The sequence below is a fragment of the Gopherus evgoodei genome, chromosome 4 (genome assembly GCF_007399415.2).
Source record: "Gopherus evgoodei ecotype Sinaloan lineage chromosome 4, rGopEvg1_v1.p, whole genome shotgun sequence".
NCBI lineage: Eukaryota > Metazoa > Chordata > Testudines > Testudinidae > Gopherus > Gopherus evgoodei.
The window spans coordinates 126,037,050-126,061,779 of NC_044325.1; the positions used below are offsets into that span (position 1 = coordinate 126,037,050).

A 24,730-nucleotide genomic window follows, 5' to 3' on the forward strand; every position below is an offset into this window, starting at 1 on the left:
TGTGGCTGCCCTGGGGTCAGAGTCCGAGGGAATCTCCCACAATAATGCCTTTGGTTCTGCTCTTTTCTAGCATTGTTTTCAGAGACAAAGGGCAGGTCTACACTACCACCAGATCGGCAGGTAGTGCTCTTCTAATCAACTCGAGTACTCCACTGCCTCAAGGGGGAAATGCGGAGTCGATGGATTAGCAGCAGCAGGCGGATGCTGCAGTAAGTCAATCTAAATAAGCCGACTTCAGCTACGCTATTCTCATAGCTGAAGTTGCATATCTTAGATCAACCTCCACCGCCAGTGTAGACCAGGGTTTTGTTATGGGATGGAGGGACGGAGAAGGGAGGTTAAAAATCTCTCTCTGGGCTTAGCCTGGCAGGAGAGGCCAGGTCTACACTGTAATAAAGAGATCGAGCATTTTCTCAGCATGGCAGAATCTAGGATGTCTGTCTGCAGGGAAAGGCCCTGGGGGAATCGTGATGTGAAACTAACTAAAACCTGTTCTGAAACCTCCACAACTTCCCTTCTTGCCTTGCCAGGCTGCAGAATGACGTCCACGTTTTGCTCTAGCTCATCCCATCCTCCCATGGGACATAGCAGAGAAATGGCTGCAGTGGAGCCAGCTCAGGTAGGGATTATTGGGGGGTTGCTGGTGGGTTCCTGCTGGAGGGGGAGGGACAGCAAATACACCGGAGATGGGAAGATTTGTGCAGTCTGGTCTGGAGGCTGAACCGGGGCAGGAAATTCACAAGGTGGGTAAGGGAGAAGGACAGACTGTTGCAAACCTGCTGGGAGTTGTTTAATAAATGGCCTAGACTCTGGGAGCAGACCCATGAGATTAGGAGGTTGAAATGCCCGCGTTTCTGGAACAGAAAATAACCCACCTACATGGGGCTAGGAAAACTGACTAGACTCCTGGTGCTGGAGCCTGACCTGACTAACCACTGGCTGCTGTGAGATATGAAGGGGGCACCCACCAGTCAGACATAGGGGAGATTCCCCTCCCTTGGTATCCAGCTCCTCGCAATGAGGAGGGTGTTGGGCTTCCTACCAAGGAGCTCTCCCTGGACCCTGCCAGGGGCTCCATCTCCTGTATCAGTCTGTGGCTAGTAGGTGTGTGATGGACCTGCTGGGAGAGACAAGGGGCTCTTTCTTCATCCCCTCACCCTGGTGTTTCCAGGATTCTCTGAGAGGGGTGGGGGTGTGGGTGGGACTCTGTTGACTATCATCCACCAGAGCTTCCATTTGATTGAGAGTGTGAGTGGTGCAGTAGGTACTGAGTGCTGGACTCTTGCTCTTTCAGAGGCCGGTGATCTTCAAGACGGTGGCTGTGTATTTCACCAGGGAAGAGGGGGCTCTGCTGGACCCCACTCAGAGAGCTCTGTACAGAGATATCATGCAGAACTGTGAGAATGTGACCTCACAGGGTAAGGATTCCCGTCCCCTCGGTTCTTGGAAGGGGAAATGAAGAGAGATGGTTCATGCCACCCCCCAATGCCATCCCTACTCTGTCCTGTTTCTGCATCACTGCAATATGCCAGTGACACACACGCTACCAGAGACCCTTCCCTGCTGCAGAACACTTCGGGAACAGCGCACAGGATCAGTATCACACAGTGTCAAATATCTGCTGTTTGCTCAAGTAAAACTGGGGCTTAGGTCCAGCATAATGTAAGAACATAAGAATGTCCGTACTGGGTCAGAGTGAAGGTCCATCTAGCCCAGTATCCTGTCCACTGACAGTGGCCAACTCCAGGTGCCCCAGAGTGAGTGAACCCAACAGGCGATCACCAAGTGATCTCTCTCCTGCCATCTATCACCCCCCTCTGACAAACAGAGGCTAAGGACACCATTCCTTACCTGTCCTGGCTAATAGCTATTAATGGAGTTAACCTCCATGAATTTATCCAGTTCTCTTTTAAACCCTGTTATATTCCTAGCCTTCACAACCTCCTCAGGAAAGGAGTCCCACAGGTTGGCTGTGCGTTGTGTGAAGAAATACTTCCTTTTGTTTGTTCTAAACCTGCTTCCTATTAATTTCATTTGGTGATTCCTAGTCCTTGTGTTATGAGGAGTAAATAACACTTATTTACTTTCTCCATGCCAGTCATGACTTTATAGACCTCTCTCATATCCCCCCTTTGTCTCTTTTCCAAGCTGAAAAGTCTCAATCTTTTTAATCTCTCCTCATACAGAAGTTGTTCCATACCCCTCATCATTTTTTGTCCTTTTCTGAACCTTTTCCAATTCCAATATATCTTCTTTGAGATGGGGAGACCACATCTGCACATAATATTCAAGAAGTGGGTGTACCATAGATTCATAGAGAGGCAATATGATATTTTCTGTCTTATTATCTATCCCTTTCTTAATGATTCCCAACATTTTGTTTGCTTTTTGACAGCCACTGCACGTTGAGCAGCTGTTTTCAGAGAACTATCCACAGTGACTCCAAAATCTCTCTTGAATGGAAACAGATAATTTAGTCCCCATAATTTCATATGTATAGTTGAGATTGTTTTCCAGTGGGCTGCACTATGTGTTATCCTGACATCTACTACTGAGCTCCTGCAATCAATAATATCCCTGCCCTTCCTGTTCCCTTTCTCCCCTGAACCCCACCAGCCCATCGTTACAGTTCCCAGCTTCCCCAGGACTCTCTCATTGTCTCTGGACCTCTCAGTCAGCAAGAAGCAGAGCCAGGGGGACTTGCCCTCTGTCCGGAGTCTTTGATTTCTGGGACATGGATTTACTTTCTCTGTGTTTTAGGAGCCTCTTTGAAATGAGTGTCTGTGACATTAACCACAGTGCAATCTGGACTGTTGAACAGCTGTCCCCTCAGTTCCCCAAGCTGGGGTGACTTTTACACTGCTTTACTATGAGAAAAGCCACTCCTGGGCAGTTAACACACAGTCTCCAGCATGTAACTCACTCCCAGCTTCACAGTATTGAGTGCTGCTAGTCAGTGACTCACAAATTACAGTACCCCACAGGAGAACCCCAGAAAATTCTCTGGTCCCAGACTTCCCCCAGAAATGTGCATCTTGCCCTGTCCAGCACACTACTGAACAACGCCAGCTCATATGAAATCTGTCATTTCATCAGTGGAAAATGACATGCGCCAACCTTGTCATTCCAAATGGAGTTTCCAACACACTTGAATCCAAACACACTGGTTAGGTAAAACAATAAAACAAAATTGTTAATTGCCAGAAAAAAAATATTTCCAGTGACTACGAGTAATGAGGCATAAAAGTCAGAATTATTTACAAAAGAAATGCAAAGATAAAACACAAACTAACGTCTAAGTTAACAAACTCAAATGGATTCAAAGCAAATGTTTCTCTCACCATATGCTGGGACAGGCTGGTTTTCCTTTCAGCCAGGACTCCCCCTAACCCGCCCCTGCTGCCCAAGTTCAGTTCTTCAGGATTTGTCATGGGCAGAGGGAAAGGGGAGAGAGAGATTTTCCTCACCTCTTTTTATAATTCAGTCCTTTCTATTAGAAACAACTTCAGTTCTCAGCTGAGTCATGGTGTCAGGCTGTCTGGTGTAGATCTGAGCTTCAAGTGTCCCTGCGATGGAATGTAAATGTCTTCTTCACATCTTCCCCTTGCCAGTGAATGGCTGTTTGCCTGGCTGTCTCTGAGGGACTGGTCTGTGGGTGTTCCCCAGAATTGGAACTTTTTGTAATATCAGACAGTAAAATCTCATCACTTTCCATACAGTGTTGTTACACATTTTAACAGGAGGATAATATTCTGTGGATTATGCAATTTCAAGTGATACTTCACAAACCAGACTGTGTACAAATTGATCATAGTTTTCCAGAAGAGTGAACATGAGATTACAGACTGACACAGTGTCTGTCTGTGTGTGTTCCCAGCAGATATGTGGGTATTTCAATCCCTCCTAAGCAGAGTGTTCTGCATCTTCAAGGACTGGGCAGCTGATTCTGGGAGTTCACTGGTTTACTAAGTGTGACACTGCCTGGAATTGTGAGACACTTTATATTATTATTACTTTATTAATAATCCCACTATGATAAAATTGCAATGAATTGTGCTAGATATGTCGTGTTGGGTGTCAGGGAAAATGTTATAATTTCCAAGTATTATCATTTTGTTTGTTTGTATCACCTTTGTAGTGTGTGATATAGATACATAGGGTATATCTGTATTCCACATTGTGGACTGCGTTTCTGGGTGACACCCCCAGCTCTATTGACATCACCACTGCCTACCCCGTTTAATGGCCCATCCAGGGTCATCACCTGTACAATGAATCCATGGAAAGGATTAGGGGGATACACCTACTGAGTCAGCAAGACATGCAGGGGTATGCCTGTGTAATGAGAACTCCAAGGCTTTTCCATGCCCTGTGCTGTGAAGCTTGTGTTTGGGACATAGGAAGTACAAGCCACATGGCAAAAGGAATATAAAGGGCAGCTGCATCATCCGTATTTTGTCTTCAATCCCTCTTCCTACCTCTGGAGCAACTTCTCTACAAACCACCATAGGCCCTGACTCTGTGGGGGCTCTGCACCCACGTGGGAGCTCAGCTGTTGGCAACTGCCAATCAGCTATTTAGCATGTTCAGCAGCCCTCATCAGCTCTTTGGCTGGTTGTGGCCGATCAGCTGTTTGGCGCCAATGCTCACCTATCAGCTGTTTTCCCTGCAGCTGCTGTAGCTCCCAGCTCCACTGCAGGCATGTGTGAGTTCTTTTAATTTTCAGGGCTTGGCAGCTTCTGGGCTGGGGCTGGGACAGGGGCAGGGGCAGGGGCAGGGGATGGGGATGGGATGGGATGGGTGGGGAGCTTCTCAGCAGGGAGCTGGGAGGAGATGGTTGGGCAGCTTCTCAGCTTGCCCCAGGGGGCTGATGGGGGCAGTATGGGCTGGGGGGAGTTTCTCAAGGACTGAGCCAGCCATTCTCAGCCCACCCTGGTGTCTCCCCCAGGACCTGTGCTCCCCCTCCAGCCAGGAGAAACCAGCGGTGGGCCCCATTAGTGCTGGGCAGGGGGACAAACCAAAAGACATTGCTCCTCTAAGAAAAGTTTGCCCTGGTGTCTGATGAGCGAACTTGGCCTGAGACCAGCTGCTCGCCCCGTCCCCATGCACCAACCAGCCAGCTAGGTGCACCGAGCCATGGCCAAAGGTGAGAAGGGCTTCACTGCAGCCCTAGCCCCAGGTGCAAATGAGCAGCCCACCTTCCCAGCCCGGACCCTGCCTGTGCCCAGAATCTTCCCATGTGGGCTCTGGGAGCTCCCAACCCCTACGGTTCTGACCCAGGTCCCGGGGCTCTGCATCCATTCCCCCATATGTGGGGGGACAAGAGGGGCCAACACGCCACCAGTGCTTCTAGCCGCATCCTCCCTGTGGGCTGTTCTCCGTGACCGGCTCTCATGCCTGGGAAAGTAACGCTTGCTCCCCTCAAAGCTGTTTCCCCCTCCCCTGACCAGGTTAAGCTTGGCTGAGGGGCTTTTCCTACCCGAGATGAAGTTTATCCCTTCCCGCGCCCATCAGCATCTGCATCAGGAAAGACTGATTTCCTTCCCCTGGATCCATCCACCCCCCATCTCCTCTTCCCTGGGAGCTGCATTCCTTTTGCTGCATTCACTCCGTGTATGAACTTTAAGTCAAGAGACACTGCCTTGCTTCACCTTGGGATGCCTGAGCTTATCTTCCTTCGGGGTGCTGGGCTGCTGCAGCCCGGGGGAGGAAGCAACCCCTTCCTCCCGCCTTTGACCATGATCCCAGTGGGGCTCCCCACCCACAAAAGTTGCAGAGTGGGTGAGGGAGTGAGCGAGCGAGCTTCAAAGTGGGGGTGGGCTACAGCCTGGGGGACTGGGAGAAGCTGGAGTAACACAGCAGCCATATAGCAGGATGAATAAATAGGCCATTTCTATGCTGGGCTGTTGAATTAAATTTCTCTCTCTGGCTCAGGGTGCACAGTTTCTGGGCTGGGATTTGGGGGAAGATAGAATTGCTTTGAGTGTGTGGGTGGGAATGGGCACTAAACAGAGGCACCAGGAGGTGAGGAGCAGAAAGAGAGAGCGATGGGAAAAGGGACACATGTAGAGAGCAAGAACTGGGAAACATCAGGAAGGTGAGATACCAGTTATAGACACACTTTCAATGAGTACACTGAAAGTGTATAAATATGCTGAAAATAGCTTCCCCTCAAAACTGGCAGAACAGCCCTCCAGCACAAGAACCCTCACCCTTACGGCAGGAGGGGAAGGAAAGGAGTGAGCAGTAGGTGGGAGGCAGTTAGGGCAGAGGCAGCATTCAGGAGAGTCTAGGGAGATGGGGCAGGAAAAAGTACAGTGGGGGCAGGGCTTTGGAGAAGGGGGCAGAGCCAGGATGGGGCACCTACCGGCAAAACCAAAAGTCAGCACCTATACAATCTGAAGCCTTGAACACAGGGCTGAATGATCCATCCAAGCTGTGGCTGTGTTCCAAACAGACTTTTAAGCCGGCAACTTACCAATACTGCTAAGAACCTGATATATAGATTTCTGAATGTACCTGACTGCTTTCCCATTTGTCAACTTTATTTCTGTTTCTGGTTTTCTTTCTCTTTCTTATCTAAACTTTTAGTTTAGATGCTAAAGTATTGTCTGGCATCATGGTATTTTCAGTAAGATCCAAACCCATACTGACTTGCTATTGTAGCTGACCCTTTGGGGTCAAAAGAACATTTTGTTTATATGTGCAGAGTTTTTAAATAACCTCTCACTGTACCGGACCTAGATGCTGACTGGGAGTCAGAGAAGTACAATGCAATAAAGGAGGCTTTGTGATTTCTTTTTTCAGCTTCTCAATAACCAGTGTGGGGTGATCAGAAGCACACTTTGTGACTGGTCAATGAGTTTAACTTCAGTGTTAACCACCAGTTTTGGGAGCATCTGCCCTGACCTTGGCATTTTCAGGGTGGACTGCCCCAGGCACACCAGGTCACACTAAGCACTGAAGATAAATTAATAGAATGTTTTTTTATGACCAAGTCTTAAGAAATCCACTGAACTCTTTTGTTTTCTTTTATCTGAGCAGGGTTTCCAGTTTCTCAACCTGATGTGATCTCCCAGCTGGAACAAGGGGAAGAGTCATGGGTCCCAGACCTCCAGGGTTCAGAGGAAAGAGAGATGCTGAGAGCTCCCTACATAGGTGAAGAAACATTAAACCAACTCAGAATCTGTAAGTGCCTGAAGGAAACATCTGGGACACCCTAAAAGCCCTTGGGAGGTCTCTGTTTATTATTGTCCCTAGCAGGAGTCATATCCTCAGGGTAAATATAGTTCATGGCTTCCTGTAGATCCTAGTAGATACCAGGCAGTAGCTTCCTCCCTTCCCCTTGCAAATTGGGATGGGATGAGGAGGCTGAATTGATCCTCTCCTCTCCCCTATTTGGGGGAAGAGTTTGAGAGAGTTCAGTTCTTGATTTTTATTTGACCTCCCCCCAGCACTTGTTTTGGTTTGGTCTTCCCCTTTCCATCCCTGTCTGAGGTTTCTGTCTCTATCACAGCAGGTGACGCAATGGTATGTGAGAAAGAGGAGCAGAATTCTCAGCAGGAAAATATTGAGCAAGTGAATAAACACAGAGAATTATTGCAAAGATCAAAAAGAAATGTGTCAAAGAGTCATGAGCAGGGAAAATCAAGCAAGACTCAGCCTACACCAGAAAGAGAGCAGGGAAACCAGCCAGGAGAGAAAATGGGTAAATTTATTTCCTGTCAGGGAACCACAACACAGCAGGAAATCATCATAGGAAAGAGGGAAAGTACATGCAGTGAGTGTTGGAAAAACTTCACTCGAAGATCAACCCGTTCTGTTCATCAGAGAATCCACACAGGGGAGCGGCCCTATAAATGCCATGAATGTGGAAAATGCTTCACTAAGAGCTCAGCCCTTTCTGCACATCAGAGAATCCACATGGGGAAGATGCCCTTTGAATGCCATGAGTGTGGGAAAACCTTCAGTCGCAGCTCACATCTTATTCGGCATCAGAGATTCCACACAGGGGAGAGCCCCTTTGAATGCAGTGAGTGTGGGAACACCTTCAGTTGTGTGGATTTTCTGATGCCTAATAAGGTTCCAGCTACAAGTGAGAGAACCTATGAAAGCAGTGAGTGTGGGAAAACCTTAGGGCCCAAAGAAATTTTGTCCAACTCCACTTCCTAGTTCAGTGTGTCTCATTACTCTTTCAGAGGATACCAGGGTTAGATTGAGAACAATCATCCTTCACCGTTTGGATCCAAAGAGAGAGTGCTTCATAGGACAGTCCTTCCTCTTGGATCCCAAACTGGCTGCCTGAGTGGATAACAAGGACTTTCAGACTGTAGAAATGATGGTAACCAATGAGACAACAAATGTGTCAAGCTCCAATTTCAGACTTCTGAATACTCGCATGTTGAGTCCTGATTCTAAGGTTTTGTGTTTGACGCTCTAGCTACACAGTAAAGCTGATGTTGGTGCAGCTATAGCACTGCTATTACAGATGCTCTCCACCAATGGGAGAAATCTCTTTCCTAGGACTTTATTAGTCCAGCCCCCACAAGCGGCGGTGGCTATGTTGGCAGGCAAAGCTCTCCTGCTGATGTAGTGTTATTTCACAGGGGAGGAGGGATATGTAACTACATTTCTCACCAGTGTGTATTTTTCACACCCCTGAGCAATATAGTTACACCAATAAATATCTTTAGCATAGACTAGTCCTTAGTTTTCTCTTATTTTATGTAGTGTAAGGAGTTCTGGTAGAAAACCTCCCTCCAAAGGCTGGGTTGGGAGAATGTGTGTGAGAAAGATTGTATAAGAGAATATTGGTCCAGTATAGATTTAATTTTTTTGTATTTCAGATAGAACTTATTTTGCTTAGCTTCAAAGTTAATTTCTATTAAAAGGAAAACTACTGGAGGAGACGAGTTGTATAACTTTTTACCCACATAGCCTGTAAGGGTCCTTGAGTTCCCCACTTCTCTAATTTGCAAAGGAAAGGCATGACATCTGTCAAAGGAAAGCTGCAGTCGTCAACCATCAATATCAAGGAAAAGGCTGGACTCCACTGCCTTTCATATCTAAAAGCCGGCTAGAGGCTGATCTACAATGAAAAGCTATGTTGACATAGCCACATCTCTCAGGGGTGTGAAAAATCTCCACAGAGAAGTAGTTAATGTGAGCCTCAGTGGAGACAGGCTTGGGTTGGGTTGTCAGAAGAATACTTCCAATGTTTGAAGTGTAGACATAGCCTTAGGGCTCGTCTACAGTACGTGGTTATTTTGGAATTAGCCGAGTTAATTCAAAATAAAACTGATTCCATCCACATGCCCAAATCTTTTTTTTTTCAATTGAAAGGGCTCTTTAATCTGGTTTCTGTACTCCACCTCAGCAAGTGGTGCTAAAATTGAGATTGCAGTTCTGGATTAGAGGTACTGTGGACACAATTTGACATTATTGGCATCTGGGAACTATCCCAGAATGCTTCCTTGTGACCACTCTGGACAGCACTCTCAACTCCGATGCACTTGCCAGGTTGGCAGTAAAAGCCCTGGAAACTTTTGAATTTCATTTCCTGTTTGGCCACTGTGGTGAGCTCATCAGCACGGGTGACCATCAGGACAGTCCACCATCACAGGCAACCATGCAGAGTCCATCATCATGAGAGACCATGCAGTCCTGGATTCACAGATGAGCTCCAGCATGGTCTGAATGGGAGGTACCTGATCTCTTCGCATGTTGGGGAGACGAATCTGTTATGGGAGAACTACGTTCCAAAAAAAGAAACACAAATACACCTCTACCCCAATATAACGCTGACCTCAGGAGCCAAAAAATCTTACTGTGTTATAGGTGAAACTAAGTTATATTGAACTTGCTTTGATCTACTGAAGTGTGCAGCCCCCGGCCCTACCCACTCACCCCCAGAGCCTTGCTTTACTGCGTTATATCCAAATTCATGTTATATTGGGTTGCATTATATTGGGTAGAGGTATATGTATGCTAAAGTCTCCAGGGCCATGACGGAAAGAGGCTACTCCAGGGACACAGAGCAGTGTCATGTAAAAATCAAGGAGCTCAAGCAAGCATATCAAAAAGCCAGGGAGGCGAATGGGCTCTCTGGGTCCCAGCCCCATACATGCTGCTTCTATGATTCCTGGTCATTCCCAGTAGATAGGACAGAATGGCTGGTAACCGTCCCCATCATAGCAACTGGGGGCTGAGCTCCATCAGCCCCCTCCCTTTCCTGTGTAAAGAAAAGATTCTGTACTGCCTGGACTATCATAGCAGCGGGATGCTGGGCTCCTCTCCTCCACACAGCTTAATGTCCTGCCTGGACTGTCATAGCACGGGGAGGCTGCCTCCCCCTCATTTTATCTCACTAACAAGTCACTGTTTCTTATTCCTGCATTTTTTATAACTTCATGACACAAATGGTGGAGACACTGCCACAGTAGCCCAGAAAGGTTGGGGGAGAAGGGAAGCAACAGGTGGGGTTGTTGTAGGGGCACCCCCCCCATGGATGGCATGCAGCTCATCATTTCTGTGGGATCTGACACAGAGCCACTGTACTTTCTGATATACTGCTTCTCTAGTACACTTGCCCCATATTCTAGGCAGGACTGACTCTATTTTTAGAAACCATAAAGAAGGGATTGATTTGGGAAGTCATTCCCAGTTTTGCCTTTGTGCCTCCAGCCCACTTCAGCCAGGGCACCCATGATAGCAGCAAACAGCACAGAAAGACAGATAACCATCATCTCATTGCTAAATTACTCTGGCAGCAAATGGTACACAACAACTGGTAACCATCTCTTCTATCATGCAAAAGCAAATGAATGCTGCTGTGTAGCGCTGGAGTATTGCCTCTGTCCGCGGCATCCAGTACACATACGGTGACTGTAAAAAAAAAAAAAGCTGAACGGGCTCCATGGTTGCCATGCTATGGTGTCTGCCAGGACAATCCAGGGAAAAAGGGCGCGAAATGATTGCCGTTGCTTTCCCAAAGGAAGGAATGACAATGACATTTACCCAGAACCACCCACGACAATGATTTTTGCCCCATCAGCCACTGGGCTCTCAACCCAGAATTCTAAGGGGTGGGGAAGACTGCAGGAACTATGGGATAGCTACGGAATAGCTATCCACAGTGCAACGCTCCGGAAATCGACGCTAGCCTAGGACCATGGACGCACACTGCCAAATTAATGTGCTTAGTGTGGCCACGTGCACTCGACTTTATACAATCTGTTTTATAAAACCGGTTTATGTAAAATCGGAATTATCCCGTAGTGTAGACATACCCTAAGACCACATGCAGTGACTGGTGACATAGGGAGGTACTGGTGACATGGCTAGAGAGGGCCTGAATGAGGAAACAGATAAATCTGTGGGGAGTTTCTTGATCACTCTGAAAGCTCTTCTTCCTGTGGACACTGGTAAACCACATGGGTGTACAGCTCAATAAGAAAATCTGGGGGCTGAAGGAGCTGTGTATGGCAATGCATATAGTCATGTAGGGATGTGTGATCAAAATGAAAAATGTCTCTGAGATTCAGTACTGGGTATACTATGGCACCTATGGCACTGCCCCACCAGGCCCACGCTCAGAGCCCACAGTGACTATATAGGGGCCCACAAATCCCCTAACCCCTAATCTGTAACTGTATAGATCACTGTTGAGACCAGTGTTCTATATTTGCAGTCAATATTGTAGAAAGGTTGTCGTGTAAGGGGTCTACAGAGAGGTTATGATTGGCTGATTATAATGATGCTATCGCTAGATGTGTATCATTTTTGTAGTTGACGTTATGAATATTGGCTCTATGTTGCCTGTATTTCAAACTTGTGCTCTGCTTCCGAGGAACACCCCAGACAAGTTGGTGTCAGTTCTGCCTTGCCTCCTTAATGGCCCATTAAGGACCATCAGCTATACGATGGACCCACTGAGAGAAGGCAGATACGCCTTGTGACTAAGCAAGGTATGCAGGGACCAGCCTATGGACAGAACTCTAAGGTTTTTCTATGCCACGTGCTGGATAGAGTGTCCTTGGGACAAAGAAAGCGAAGACCACATGGCAAGAGACTAGAAAAGGCTGATGCCTCGTCTCCATCTTGTCTTCAATCCTGCTTCATACCTCTGGAGGGACTTTGCTATAAACTGAAGCTCTCTACAAAGGACTGAATGACCCAGCTGTGGATGGACTCCAGAGACTTGATTTGAACCTGCAGTTTATTCCATCACTGCTATAAGCCTGAACCAAGAAATTTGCCATTACTGTATGTGAAGGGTTAAAATCCATGTGCATTTTATATAACAACCTGGTCTATGGATTGTGCCAGCTCTTTTCCAGACCCAAAGTCCAGAGTATGGTCAAGGGACCAGAGGCCTAGCAAATTGTGATCAGCAAAGAGAAAGCTGTTATATAAGGTTATTGGCAGGTTAAGGTTAGTAAAATATAGTGAATCAATGCATTAGTATTACATAGAGAATTGTATTTGTTGGGGTGGTTACAATACATGTAAAGTTGCTAGGCAATCAGTAATAATAGCATTGCACGTGCTTTTGACTATTTTCAATATTATTTTCCTTTTATATGTGTAACCCTTCTGCCCCTCTGAGTTGGCAGCAACAAGGGCTGGGTTCAGTATCCAGGGGTTCCGTTTCAATAACACAATGCATAACCGGCTCAAGCCCCCACCCAGGGACCTGGGACACTTACATACCACACCCCCTTGGGCGCCTCTAGGAGGCAATACTTCCCCTCTCTCAAGCACGGAGTCTGAGGCTACGTCCAGACTACCCGCCATATCGGCGGGTTAAAATCGATTGCTCGGGGATCGATATATCGCGTCTAATCCCCGAGCGCGCTTATATCGATTCCGGAACTCCATCAACCCCAACGGAGTTCCGGAGTCGACAGGGAGAGCCGCGAAGATCGATCCCGCGCTGTGTGGACGGGTGAGTAATCCGATCTTAGATATTCGACTTCAGCTACATTATTCACGTAGCTGAAGTTGCGTATCTAAGATCGATTTCCCCCCCGTAGTGTGGACCAGCCCTGAGTGTAGCAAAATCCTTTTAATAAAGGAAGGAAACAATGCGGCATCCCATTGGAGAAACACCACAAACAGGATTATAACACAAACTATAAACAAACCCCACCTCCAAATATGTTTGGCAATGTCCTTTTCCCCTTAGGGTCTTAAGTCCAATCACCCCAAAGTCCAACAACCCAAAAGTCAATGCCACCCCAGAATTCAAGAGTTTATCTGCAGAGTTTTACCCCCCCCCAGCCTGGGGGAAAATGGGGGGGGAGTCCACACAGGGTGTTAAGAGGCACCTTACATGGGCCAGGGCCAACTGCTCCACCTCTCTGTGGAGTTCTGCTGCAGCCTTCACCATGACCAGCTCCACTACACCACCTGTGCCACTCCTCCAGCCGTTCCTCCTAACTGCTTCACTGCACTCAGTGTTCTATGGGTTGCTCCAACACACTGCAAACTGCTCTGCTCTGCCAGCCACTAAATGATAGGTCTTTAGATTCTCCCACTAGTTAACACAGCACTCAGTGATCTCAGTTCTTAGTAATGGAGCCCTGGTGCTGATACACTATTGGCCCAACATGAACTCAGGTCAGCAGTTTCTAGGCAGACTCCTAACAGAATCAAAATTAGTCCTATTGTTTTACAGTGGAGAGAAGAGACTGTGCACTTGATATTCCAGATTCTCAAAAGGCGCACACGCACGCACGCCTGCCTGCCTGCCTGAAAATTCACTGGGTGGTGGAACCCATGTCCCTTGTTTAGCAAGTTTCACTTAAGTTATATTGAGACATCTCTGTCATAAAGCAGTCTCGTAGTTCCTCATTCACATAAACAGCTGGCAACACTTTATTTATCCTGCTCTGATAACAAAGAAATTGGGGATCCCAGAGCTGTCAAAATAACCATCCCAGGCTGCATTGGGCTATGCTGGGCATGCCCATGCAAACATCTGAGAATTCACAATTCCTGAAATTCTTTCCGCACTTCCCATAATTCACCACCAGATGTCAGGGTAGAGCTCATCCTGAGTCTGCTTACATATGTGCATTTTTAGGAACAGGCAGTTAATGCATAATATTACTTGGACTTGTGCTTGTCTCCAGTATAACTTGCCATTTGTATTAATCCTCACTCAGTGCTGGTCTTTAATTCTGTTTCTCTCATTCTGTCTGTGTTGCCTTTATAGTCGTAAGTCATTAAAAACCTTTCTGGAGGAATAATTAGTTGTTTAGTTTCTCTTTTGCGGACACTACTCAACCTCATTACATCCGTGTTGGGTGTTGGGAAGCAGCGATCACCCAGAGCCCCACTAGGGCCCTGACAGGAGCCCCTCTAGGGCTCTGACGTGTGCATCCTCCTTCCATTAATCTCCACAACCACGTTCTAGACAGGGGCATGGTGAGCTTCCTGGGGATCTTGACAGCTTTAGCAGCTTCTTGGGGGCTATTTTCCTGCTCACAGCCACGGTCTTCTTCTCATGTCTTGTCCTGGGGGCCCAGCTGCTGGTTAACTGGGAAGGAGCCAAGGTGCTGGTGACTTTAGCCTGCACCAAGTTGCCTTTGCTCATCAGACTCCTGAACCCCAACTGAATGTGGTTCTTGTTCTTCTGCACAGCACAGCCCTGGAGAAGAAGGATCTGCAAATGTACATTCATATGATCCCTTTGTTTAATTGATGAAAACATAAACTAGACACTTAGAGGATTGGAACTGATTTCAGCTTCTGGACAGCTTAGCTGGGTTTTTATTCATTTGCTCAGGAAAATGCTGAATGGTCAAATTCATTTTAAGCTCCCCATCCAGTGGAACTCCTGAACATAGTGGAAATGGATATGAATATGTTTTCATTTAAAAAAGGCTTCTAAGGGGGTACTTGGATGATTTGATCTGCAGTCAAACACTCTACCACTGAGCTATACCCCATAACAAAGCTGTGCTAGAATCTGTGATCTTAAAGACTTTGAAGGACAGACCCTGCTTCAACAAGCTCCTTTTCCATTCCCAGACCATGGGTGGTTTTAAAAATGGGGTTTGAATAACCTTTATATATACATGTAGGCACCACAGCTTGCACACCCACCAACATAGCTTCCCCCACTGACATAGCTACCGCCTCTAAGGGAGATGGATTAACTACACAGATGTGGCAGCTCTCTCCCATCAGCTTAGAGCATCTTCATTAATGCACTACAGCAGCATCGGTGCAGCTGCGCCACTGCAGCATTCTGAATGTAGACTTGCCTCAGAGTAAGACCAGACTGACTCCATTTGGCACCGTGGATGGTGAGACACCACACGCACTGCTGTGCAGTTCTGCACGTGTGTCCATGGCTGAACAGCAAGAATTCCTGCCCATTTCCCTTCTAGCTGGAGTATGATTAAAGTGTGTTTGTGGTTAATGACGTTGCTGTAGATTGTTCATTCCCTGCCTGGACAATTCAGACAGCCCCTTTCCCATCATATCACCAGCACATCAGTGATTCCAACAGCGGGGCAGCTTTTCTCTGCGGCACTGAGATTTTTCAGAGATTTGGTGGCTCCTTATTTTCCTCACCCTGGAGTAAACTCAGCTTTTTATTCCATCCTTAATGATTCCTGGAATAACGACAGCAGCATGAAGAAAGGGGAGCATGAATATCTCACTGTTAGGGAAAAGTGGCCACGTCCCCTCTGTTTGACCATTGCCCTTGCAGGACAGAAGGTTTCAATGGAATTGAATGCCTTGGCTCAGACAAGTGACACAGAAAGATTTTGCTGTTCATGGATCCATGCAAAGGAAATTGTGTCTCTGTGTGAAAATGGGGAGGGAAATAAAATGCTCACATGGTGGTGTCTAAGGCAGAAGGGAACCCTATAGGATTAGAATAGGATAAGTTCTCAAGCAGCACGTTTCTTACTTTGCCCATCTGTCAATTTTGATTATTATCGATGGAAATATTTTGCCATTGGGTCATGTGTTTACACAGAAATTGACATTTACCGATGTAAGCAGAGTCAAGATAAGCTCTACCCTGACATCTGGTGGAAAGAATTTCAGAGAGTGTATTTGCATAGGCACGCCTACCCTATCCCAGACTGCCGAGCTGTGGGACTGCTTGGTGACAAATGACTCACCCTCAGTTGGGTGGTACTTGCTAGACAAGGGACATGGGTTCCAAACCCAGTGAATTGAGAGAGACTGGGGACAGGTGTCTGTGCCTGGTGGTGCAGTTGCTTTGTGGAGTTAGAAGCACCAGTTCCACCCCTCTCCTCTCTTCACTGTGGAATGTCAGAAATGATTTTTTTTATTATTTCCTCAAGAATCTAAATACAGGTTACAGAGCTGAACTCACTTTGGGCTAATGGTGCACTAGCACTGGGGTTCCTTCACTAAGAGCTGAGATCATGAAAGAGCTGAAATAACTGAGCTGAGAGCACTGAGTACTGTGCTAACTAGGGGGGAGCCTGAAGTTATACTGTGGAACAGAGCAGCTGGTGGAGTGGAGCAGTTGTGGGGATGGCTGGAGCAGATCACGGGACAGCCAGTGGCAGCAGAGCGGAGTAGCTGTGGGGCGGGTGGAGCGGCTCACAGAGCGAGAGGAGCCGAGCAGTTTGCAGACAGCTCATGGAGCAGAGCAGCTGGTGGAGCGGAGCAGTTTCTGAGGACGGCTGGAGGAGCAGAGTGGAGCAGCTGGTAAAGCGGAGCAGTTCGTGGAGAAGGCAGAAGCAGAACCCACGGAGAGGCAGGGCAGTTGGCCCCGGACCACATAAGGTGCCCCTTTCTATCCAGGCTGGGGGGAGGGACCTCTACAGATAAACTCTTGAACTCTGGGGTGGCATTGACCAGAGACTTTTGGGTTGTTGGACTTTGGGGTGATTGGACTTAAAACCCTAAAGGGAAAAAGGACAGTGCCAAACGTACTTGGAGGTGGGTTTTTGTTTATGGTTTGTGTTATAACCCTGTTTGTGGTGTTTCTCCAGTGGGATGCCGCATTGATTCCTTCCTTTATTAAAAAGATTTTGCTACACTCAGACTCCGTGCTTGCGAGAGGGGAAGTATTGCCTCCTAGAGGCGCCCAGGGGGGTGTGGTATGTGAGTGTCCCAGGTCACTGGGTGGGGGCTCGAGCCGGTTATGCATTGTGTTACTGAAACGGAACCCCTGGATACTGAACCCGGCCCTTGTTGCTGCCAACTCAGAGGGGCAGAAGGGTTACACCAACAAATATGTAAATCTTCCAAGCCTGCCTAGTCTGCCGTTGGTGAGTTTAGAAGGACAGAGTCACTCTTCCCACTCCCCATTCCAGGCCTGGGGTCTCCATGCTATCCACTTCCCACACTGCTGGGATCCTTCCCTGATCTCCCCTCAGAGCTCTGCCCCCCACTCCCACTTCTGGGATCTCCTCACAGCACTGTCCAGATGCCCCGTTTCCAAGATCCCTCCCCATTCCCTTCCTTTCCTCAGAGCAAAAGCTCTGCACTATTCCCACACTGGGAATTGAACCTGGGTCAAAACCAGGAATTCTGACCACTAGACCCTATGGGACTGGGATTGTGATGTTTGTCTACTAAGACAACCCTTCACAAGAGCAGCAGCGCCACCCAACAGGGATTGCACACAGGGCTGCATTAACCCTTCAGGTGCTGAGGTTTTCTCTCTATCCATTCCCAGTGCTTGTGATCAGGAAACAGACATCAGGGCTCCCAGGTGCTTCACAGACCATGACTGAGATCGGGACCCCATATTGCCCTAGGTGCTGTACAAACCCCGGCCAACACTGGGACACCCAGAGGGTTCCCCTCAATATCTCTGAGCCTCTGCTGCCCAAGTTCTTCTGACTCCATCTGAATCACCCTCCCCACTCGCAAAAACCCACCTTTCCAAACAGTCCTTCTTTCCCTGTCCCCTAATTCTGCTTTCACACCCTGGGACCATCTCCTTTCCAACCCCCAGGGGAAACAGAGATGGAGGGAACTTCAGCCACTATAGACAGCCCTAGCCAGCGCTGCAACCAGCCCAGGCGGGTGTTTGCAGACACAGGAAGGGAGCAACTGGATACGGTGGGTGCTGGGAAGAAGGAGGCAGGAGCAGAAAACCCAGAGGCTGCGGGCGGGGCAGCTCCTGGGGGCGGGGCTCTAGCACAGACTGGATTCTGTTGCTACCTCTGTGTGACCGGGCGGAGCTGCTGCTGCTCCCCAGGGTCTGTGCAGGGGAGAGTCCGGCATTACAGTTCTTTCCTTGCCAGGCCAGGCGGGCTGTGCCGTTCCTCAGGGGAACCAGCCTACTGGAGCCCCGGACTCTACTACCATCAGCTCCAGGGCCAGAGACTCCAGGTGAGCGAGAGCCCCCGGGGGAGTGCAGGGGAGGGGCAGGAAAGTGACTCTCCTCCCCCAGATCCGCAGCTATTGCAGCCCCCGGGAACCTGCTCCCTGGTTGCCCATGTGCTGCCAGCAGCGGTGGAGCCGCCCGAGCCAGAGCAGAGCCGCTGTTCTCAGCTGCGGCCAGGATCTGCCCCCGCAGGAAACTGACTCTGCTCAGGGGAACCTGGGAGAAGTCTCGGAGCTGCCTCAGCCTCAGTGGAGCTGCAGCATGATCCGCCCCGGCCCCACTGGGATGGCGGGGGCGGGCAGAACCTGGGGCCCGGCGGGGGGGCGGAGACTGGGGCCCAGTGGGCGGGGGGCAGAGTATTAAATTGCTCCTCATAGCAATTGTGCTACTCCCGGGCACTGAGCATGCTCAGTAACAGCTGTTGAAGCCGCTGCCCTTCTCCCTGCCCGTGTCAGCCGTAACGTTCCGCTGAGCGCTAGTTCCAGGGGCTGGAAAGGGGCGATGGGAGCAACAGGGAGCAGGGGGGTGCCAGGGGCTGAGCAGGGGGTGGAAATTGATTGGTCGAGGGGGGGTGTCAAGCAGCTGGAGACAGGGTCCGGAGGGGGCTAAAGGGCAAAATCAGGGCTGGGGGGAGGAGCAGGAGTTGAGCTCGTGCTGAGGCGCTGGCAGAGGCCCCCCCCCTTTGGTGTGGGGGGAGGTGTCAGGAAGGAGGGAGGGGAGAAGCCGGAGTTGCAGGGAGGGGAAGGTCATGGGGGGGGGTGTTGAACTGTCTCTGTGCAGCTAGGACATTCCCGTGGGAGGGGTGGTGCAGGTGAGTTAACTGGATCCTTTCCCTGTTTTTGCCACTTCCTCCCACATACAAATTCTCTCAAGTTTTTCCTTTTTTCTCTCTCATTATCACACGTGGCTATAAAAGCCAGGGAGATTTTCCCCCCAATGATCAGCTCTCTAATCTCCCCCGATTTTGCCCTGTTCTCTCCATAATTCTCAAATGTCAATTAAAAATCTCTCTCATGGGGGGGGGGGGGAATTTTCCCACCCATTTTATCTGCAGCAATTTGTCCTTGTTTGGATGGGAAATTATTGCCCTGAGTCATTCCCCAAAATATGGCTGCCCCTGGGGTGGGGATGGGACGAGATGTCTATTCTCTGCCAGGGCGGGGAAGGGAGTTGCATATGTCCCCCATGGAAACTGCCCAGACTCCATTTCCCAATCCCACCTGCTGCCCCCTTCATTTGTCCAGGGAGCCCTCCAGCTCCCTCCCCCACTCCCTTGCCCTCTTAAATCAGCTCCTCAAGGGGCTCCCTCCAAGCTGCCTATGTGAATGGTGGCAGTAGGGGGAACTATCACTTTGTGTTTATGTATTGGACAGTCATAAAATCCAGTCAAACAGTCCCCCCTTTCCCTCTAGTTATTTCATAGCAAAATAAAATCCCCTCAGATCTTGGTGTTTTTCTGTCATGTTATCAAATACGTGATTTGTGACACATTTTCTCTGCAAATCTCAAAGGTCGATATAAAATACCCTAAACATTTGCTCTACTTTTCTTTAGTTGTCTATTTCTAATTGAATATGAGGGGGTAATAATAATCTGTGGTGTTATACCTATCTCCTAGAACTGGAAGGAACCCTGAAAGGTCACAGAGTCCAGCCCCCTGCCTTCACTAGCAGGACCAAGTACTGATTTTGCCCCATATCCCTAAGTGGCCCCTCAAGGATTAAACTCACAACAGACCAATGCTCATAGACTCATAGACTCATAGGTCAGAAGGGACCAATCTGATCATCTAGTCTGACCTCCTGCACAAGGCAGGCCACAGAACCCCACCCATCCAATTTTATAACAACCCCCATCCCAGGATCGAGTTATTGAAATCTTCAAAATTGGTTTGAAGACCTCAAGCTGCAGAGAAACCACCAGCAAGTGACCCGTGCCCCACGCTGCAGGGGAAGGCAAAAAACCTCAAGGGCCCCTGCCAATCCGCCCTGGAGGAAAATTCCTTCCCGACCCCAAATATGGCGATCAGCTAAACCCTGAGCATGTGGGCAAGAGTCACCAGCCAGCACCCAAGAAGGAATTCTCTGCAGTAACTCAGTTCCCATGCCATCCAACATCTCCCTACAGATCATTGAGCAAACCTATCTGGTGGTAATCCAAGATCAATTGCCCAAATTAACAATTCTATCATAACATCCCCTCCATATACTTATCAAGCTTTGTCTTAAAGCCAGGAAAGTCTTTTACCCCCACTACTTCCCTCGGAAGGCTGTTCCAGAACTTCACTCCCCTAATGGTTAGAAACCTTCGTCTAATTTCAAGTCTAAACTTCCTAATATCCAGTTTATACCCATTCGTCCTCGTGCCTACATTAGTACTAAACTTAAATAATTCCTCTCCCTCCCTAACGTTAACCCCCCTGATATATTTATATAGAGCAAGCATATCCCCCCGCAGCCTTCTTTTGGCCAGGCTAAACAAGCCAAGCTCTTTGAGTCTCCTTTCATAAGGCAGTTTTTTTCATTCCTCGGATCATCCTTGTAGCCCGTCTCTGAACCTGTTCCAGTTTGAATTCATCCTTCTTGAACATGGGACACCAGAACTGCACACAGTATTCCAGATGGGGTCTCACCAACGCCTTGTATAACGGTACTAACACCTCCTTATCCTTGCAGGAAATACCCCGCCTGATGCATCCCAAAATCGCATTTGCTTTTTTAACAGCCGTATCACATTGGCGACTCATAGTCATCCTGCTATCAACCAGCACCCCAAGGTCCTTCTCCTCCTCCGTCGCTTCCAACTGATGCGCCCCCAACGTATATCCAAAATTCTTATTATTAATTCCTAAATGCATGACCTTGCACTTTTCACTATTGTATTTCATCCTATTTCTATTACTCCAGTTTACAAGGTGGTTCAGATCTTCCTGAATAGTATCCCTGTCCTTCTCTGTGTTAGCAATACCCCCCAGCTTCGTGTCATCCGCAAACTTTATTAGCACATTCCCGCTCTTTGTGCCAAGGTCAGTAATAAAAAGGTTAAATAAGATCGGTCCCAAAACCGATCCTTGAGGGACTCAAACCACTGAGCTACCCCTCCCGATTGCTTCCCAATATGCTAAGATGTAGCTACCTCTGGGGTGGATCCATGGTGGCCATTATTTGCTAGTGACAGGACATGGTCATTTCTTACCTACTTTGTCCCTCCAGACCTTCCATTCTCCTGTTAAAGAAGCACCCCCCAGTGATCCTCTGCCTGTGTGACTGGTCAGCAGGGGGTAGTGATAACTTTCTATCCATTATCAGGCACTGTGAGGTAACACTGTTGCTGGAGGGAGGGGGCATGTCTATGTGGGGCGATTGCAGCTGGAACTGAAGGGGCATTGTGGTAGGGGGAGGTCTCTGGGTGGCTGAACAGGGGGTTCCCTAGTTAGGTTGGTGGGTTCTGGAGGTTTGGGATTTTCGGGAAATGGTTCTGTTGTGCCAAGCCCTGAGGCTATGGGTCCTGGAGATGGGTATTGCTGGTGGCCTGTTGGCTGCAGAACAGTGGGAGTGGGTGTCTCTTGGGGAGGCGGGACAGGGGGTTAGAGGGAACCTGGTGCTGTGCCAGGGGCTCGGTCTGGGCTTCCCCCACAGAATCCTGGGGTCGCTGCCATGCCCAGTGCACAGAATGTGTGTGGGAGAATCCCCCGTGCTAGGCCAGGGGTGCCACTGTAAAGCATCAGGGGATCCTGCAGGGGGGAAGAGGGGGTGCCAGGCAAAGGGCAGGGCAGATCCTGCTGGAGGGCAGGCAGGAGTCCTAGGCAGACAGTGAAGGACTGAGTTCCCAGTAGGGGGGTCCCTTTTGAGGGGGTCTCTGGCTGCTGGGGGCTCGTGGTGGTGGGTGGGTCCCAGGGAATATCTGGGGGGGCTGGATGGGGGCTCTGGAGGCTGCTCCTGACCTCGCTTCTTCTCTCTGATCAGCTTATGCCAGAATCCTGGCTCCAAGCACTTCCTGGCATTCCCCGGCAAGGCCCAGTCACCGTGATAACTTTCTATCCACTTATCAAACACTGTGAGGGTGAAATCACAGATTTTGCTTTTCTCCTCTCTTGAAAACTGCAGGAACTTCTGGTTCCGTAGGGAAAATTTGTGCCTCGAGTCCTTGTCCTAGATCTGGGGAGTAAGGGGGTGGGAAGGGGGTCAGCATTGCTGCACAATGGTCTCTTCCACAGCATTCTGGACTCGTTCTTTCTGAAATCTGGTTTCATAGAGATCATTGTTAATCCAGAGTTACTGCGTGGAAAGACAAGGAGTGACTCCAGATGGACAAATGAGATCAGCAATTCTCCCTGTGAGGAGGGGCTCTCATTAGCTGCTCTCCACAGTGAGCTAAAGGAGGGAAGGCTGCTCAAATGCTCTGTTTCTCTCTGCTCAGGATATTGGGGTTCAGCTTCCTGGGTCAGAGGTTGCAGCCTCCATTGTGATCTGGGAGACCAGGCTTAGCAGCTGCTGCTCTCCCAGTGGGGGTTCTGTGCTGGGAAGAGACCTTAATGAAAGCTTCTTCTCTGCCAGGCCCAGGTGAACAAGAAAAGGGGCAGTCAGAGGAAAAGCCAGTTCCTGACTCCATATTCCCCCTGCTGCAGTGTGGCTGCCCTGGGGTCAGTGGCTGAGGGAATCCCCAACAGTGACTCCTTGGGTTCTGCTCTTTTCTAGCCTTGTGTTCAGAGACTTTGTTATGGGATAGAGGGATGGAGAAGGGAGGTTAAAAATGTGTCTGTGGGCTTAGCCTGACAGGAGGGGCCAGGTCTACACTGTAATAAAGAGATTGAGCATTTTCCCAGCATGGCAGAATGTAGGATGTCTGTCTGCAGGGAAAGAGCCTGGGGGAATTGTGATGTGAAATGAACTAAAACCGGTTCTGAAACCTCCACCACTGCCCTTCTTATGCTGCCAGGCTGCAGAATGACGTCCATGTTCCGCTCCAGCTCATCCCATCCTCTCATGGGAGAGAGAAGAGAAATGGCTGCAGAGGAGCTAGCTCAGGTAGGAATTATCGGTGGTGGTGGTGGGGTGGTTGGTGGGTTCCTGCTCTGCGAGAGGGACAGCAAATACACCGGAGATGGGAAGCTTTGCACAGTCTGGTTTGGAGGTTGAACCGGGGTAGGAAATTCACATAGTGGGGAAGGGAGGAGACCAGGGTGCGGCAAACCGGCTGGGAGTTGTTTAATAAGTGGCCTAGATTCTAGGAACAGACTCATGAGGTTTGAAGGTGGAAATGCCCTAATTTGTGAAACAGAAAATAACCTGCCTATATGAGGCTAGGAGAACTGACCAGACTCCCAGTGCTGGAGCCTGATCCAAGTAACCAGCGGCTGCTGTGAGATATGAAAGGGGCACCCAGCAATGAAGTTTAGGGGAGATTCCTCTCTCTTCATATCTAGCTCCTCAGAATGAGGAGGGTGTTGGGCTTCCTAACAGGGACCTCTCCCTGTATCCTGCTAGGGGCTCCATCTGCTGTTGTGGCTGGTAGGTGTGTGATGGATCTGCTGGGAGAGACAAGGGGCTCCCTCTTCCTGTCCTCACCCTGGTGCTTTCTGGATGCTCTGAGAGGGGTGGGGGTGGGACTCTGTTGACTGCGAGCCACCCAGAGCTTCTGTTTGGCTCCTCTCACCCACAAATAGTGGGGCTGTGACTGGGGCAGCAGGTACTGAGTGTTGGACCCTTGCTTTTTCAGGAGCTGGTGACCTTTGAGGAGGTGGCTGTGTATTTCACCAGGGAAGAGGGGGCTCTCCTGGACCCTGCTCAGAGGGCCTTCTACAGGGATGTCATGCAGGAGAACTATGAGAATGTGACCTCTCTGGGTAAGGATTCCTGTGCCCTCAGTTATTAGAAGGGGAAATGAAGAGATAAGGTTTATGCCAGCCCCACAATGCCACCTCTGCTCTGCCCTGTTTCAGCATCCCCCAATATGCCAGTGACACACTACCAGAGACCGTCCTCTGCTCCATCCAGACCAGAATGTGCTTGGGGTGTAACAAGCAGGCTGCAGGAGTCAGAGCTGCTGGTCCAGGGTTACCTGTCACACAGACACTCAGGGTGTCCTTGAATGCTGGCTGGGAGTATCCAGACAAGGGATCTCCAGCAGCAGAACATCGAAACTCACCCAGGATTACGGATGATACAACTCCTCACTGCTCTGGATCGCACCCCAGCATGTGAAAATGGCCTAGGTTGATAGTGAAGCTTCTTGACACATAGAGAGACTTGCTCCCCCATCTCCATGTCTAATAGCCACAATCTCTCTGCTCTGCAGGTTCCTTGGATCTTGGAGTCCCTCATTCCCAAAGTCACATGATCTGAATCTTATTTTTCACATTCTGCTTTTCTAGACTAATTAGAGTCTGTTGTT

The 24,730-nt window shown here is 49.1% G+C and overlaps 2 protein-coding genes across 2 annotated transcripts in view; one reads left to right on the plus strand and one right to left on the minus strand.

Annotated features, from left to right (window-relative positions):
* Positions 1–24,730, minus strand: part of LOC115650666 (zinc finger protein 501-like) — a 1,041,190-nt gene that overhangs the window by 597,625 nt on the left and 418,835 nt on the right. The window lies entirely within an intron of this gene.
* The window catches only part of LOC115650663 (zinc finger protein 883-like), a 36,567-nt gene that overhangs the window by 3,661 nt on the left and 8,176 nt on the right, over positions 1–24,730 (plus strand). Inside the window, exons 2-6 of the mRNA XM_030560920.1 lie at positions 71–209; positions 531–619; positions 1,295–1,418; positions 7,045–7,188; positions 7,517–8,049. Coding sequence (XP_030416780.1) covers positions 539–619; positions 1,295–1,418; positions 7,045–7,188; positions 7,517–8,049 — 882 coding nt within the window. The 5' untranslated portion in view covers positions 71–209; positions 531–538. The remainder of the gene's footprint in view (positions 1–70; positions 210–530; positions 620–1,294; positions 1,419–7,044; positions 7,189–7,516; positions 8,050–24,730) is intronic.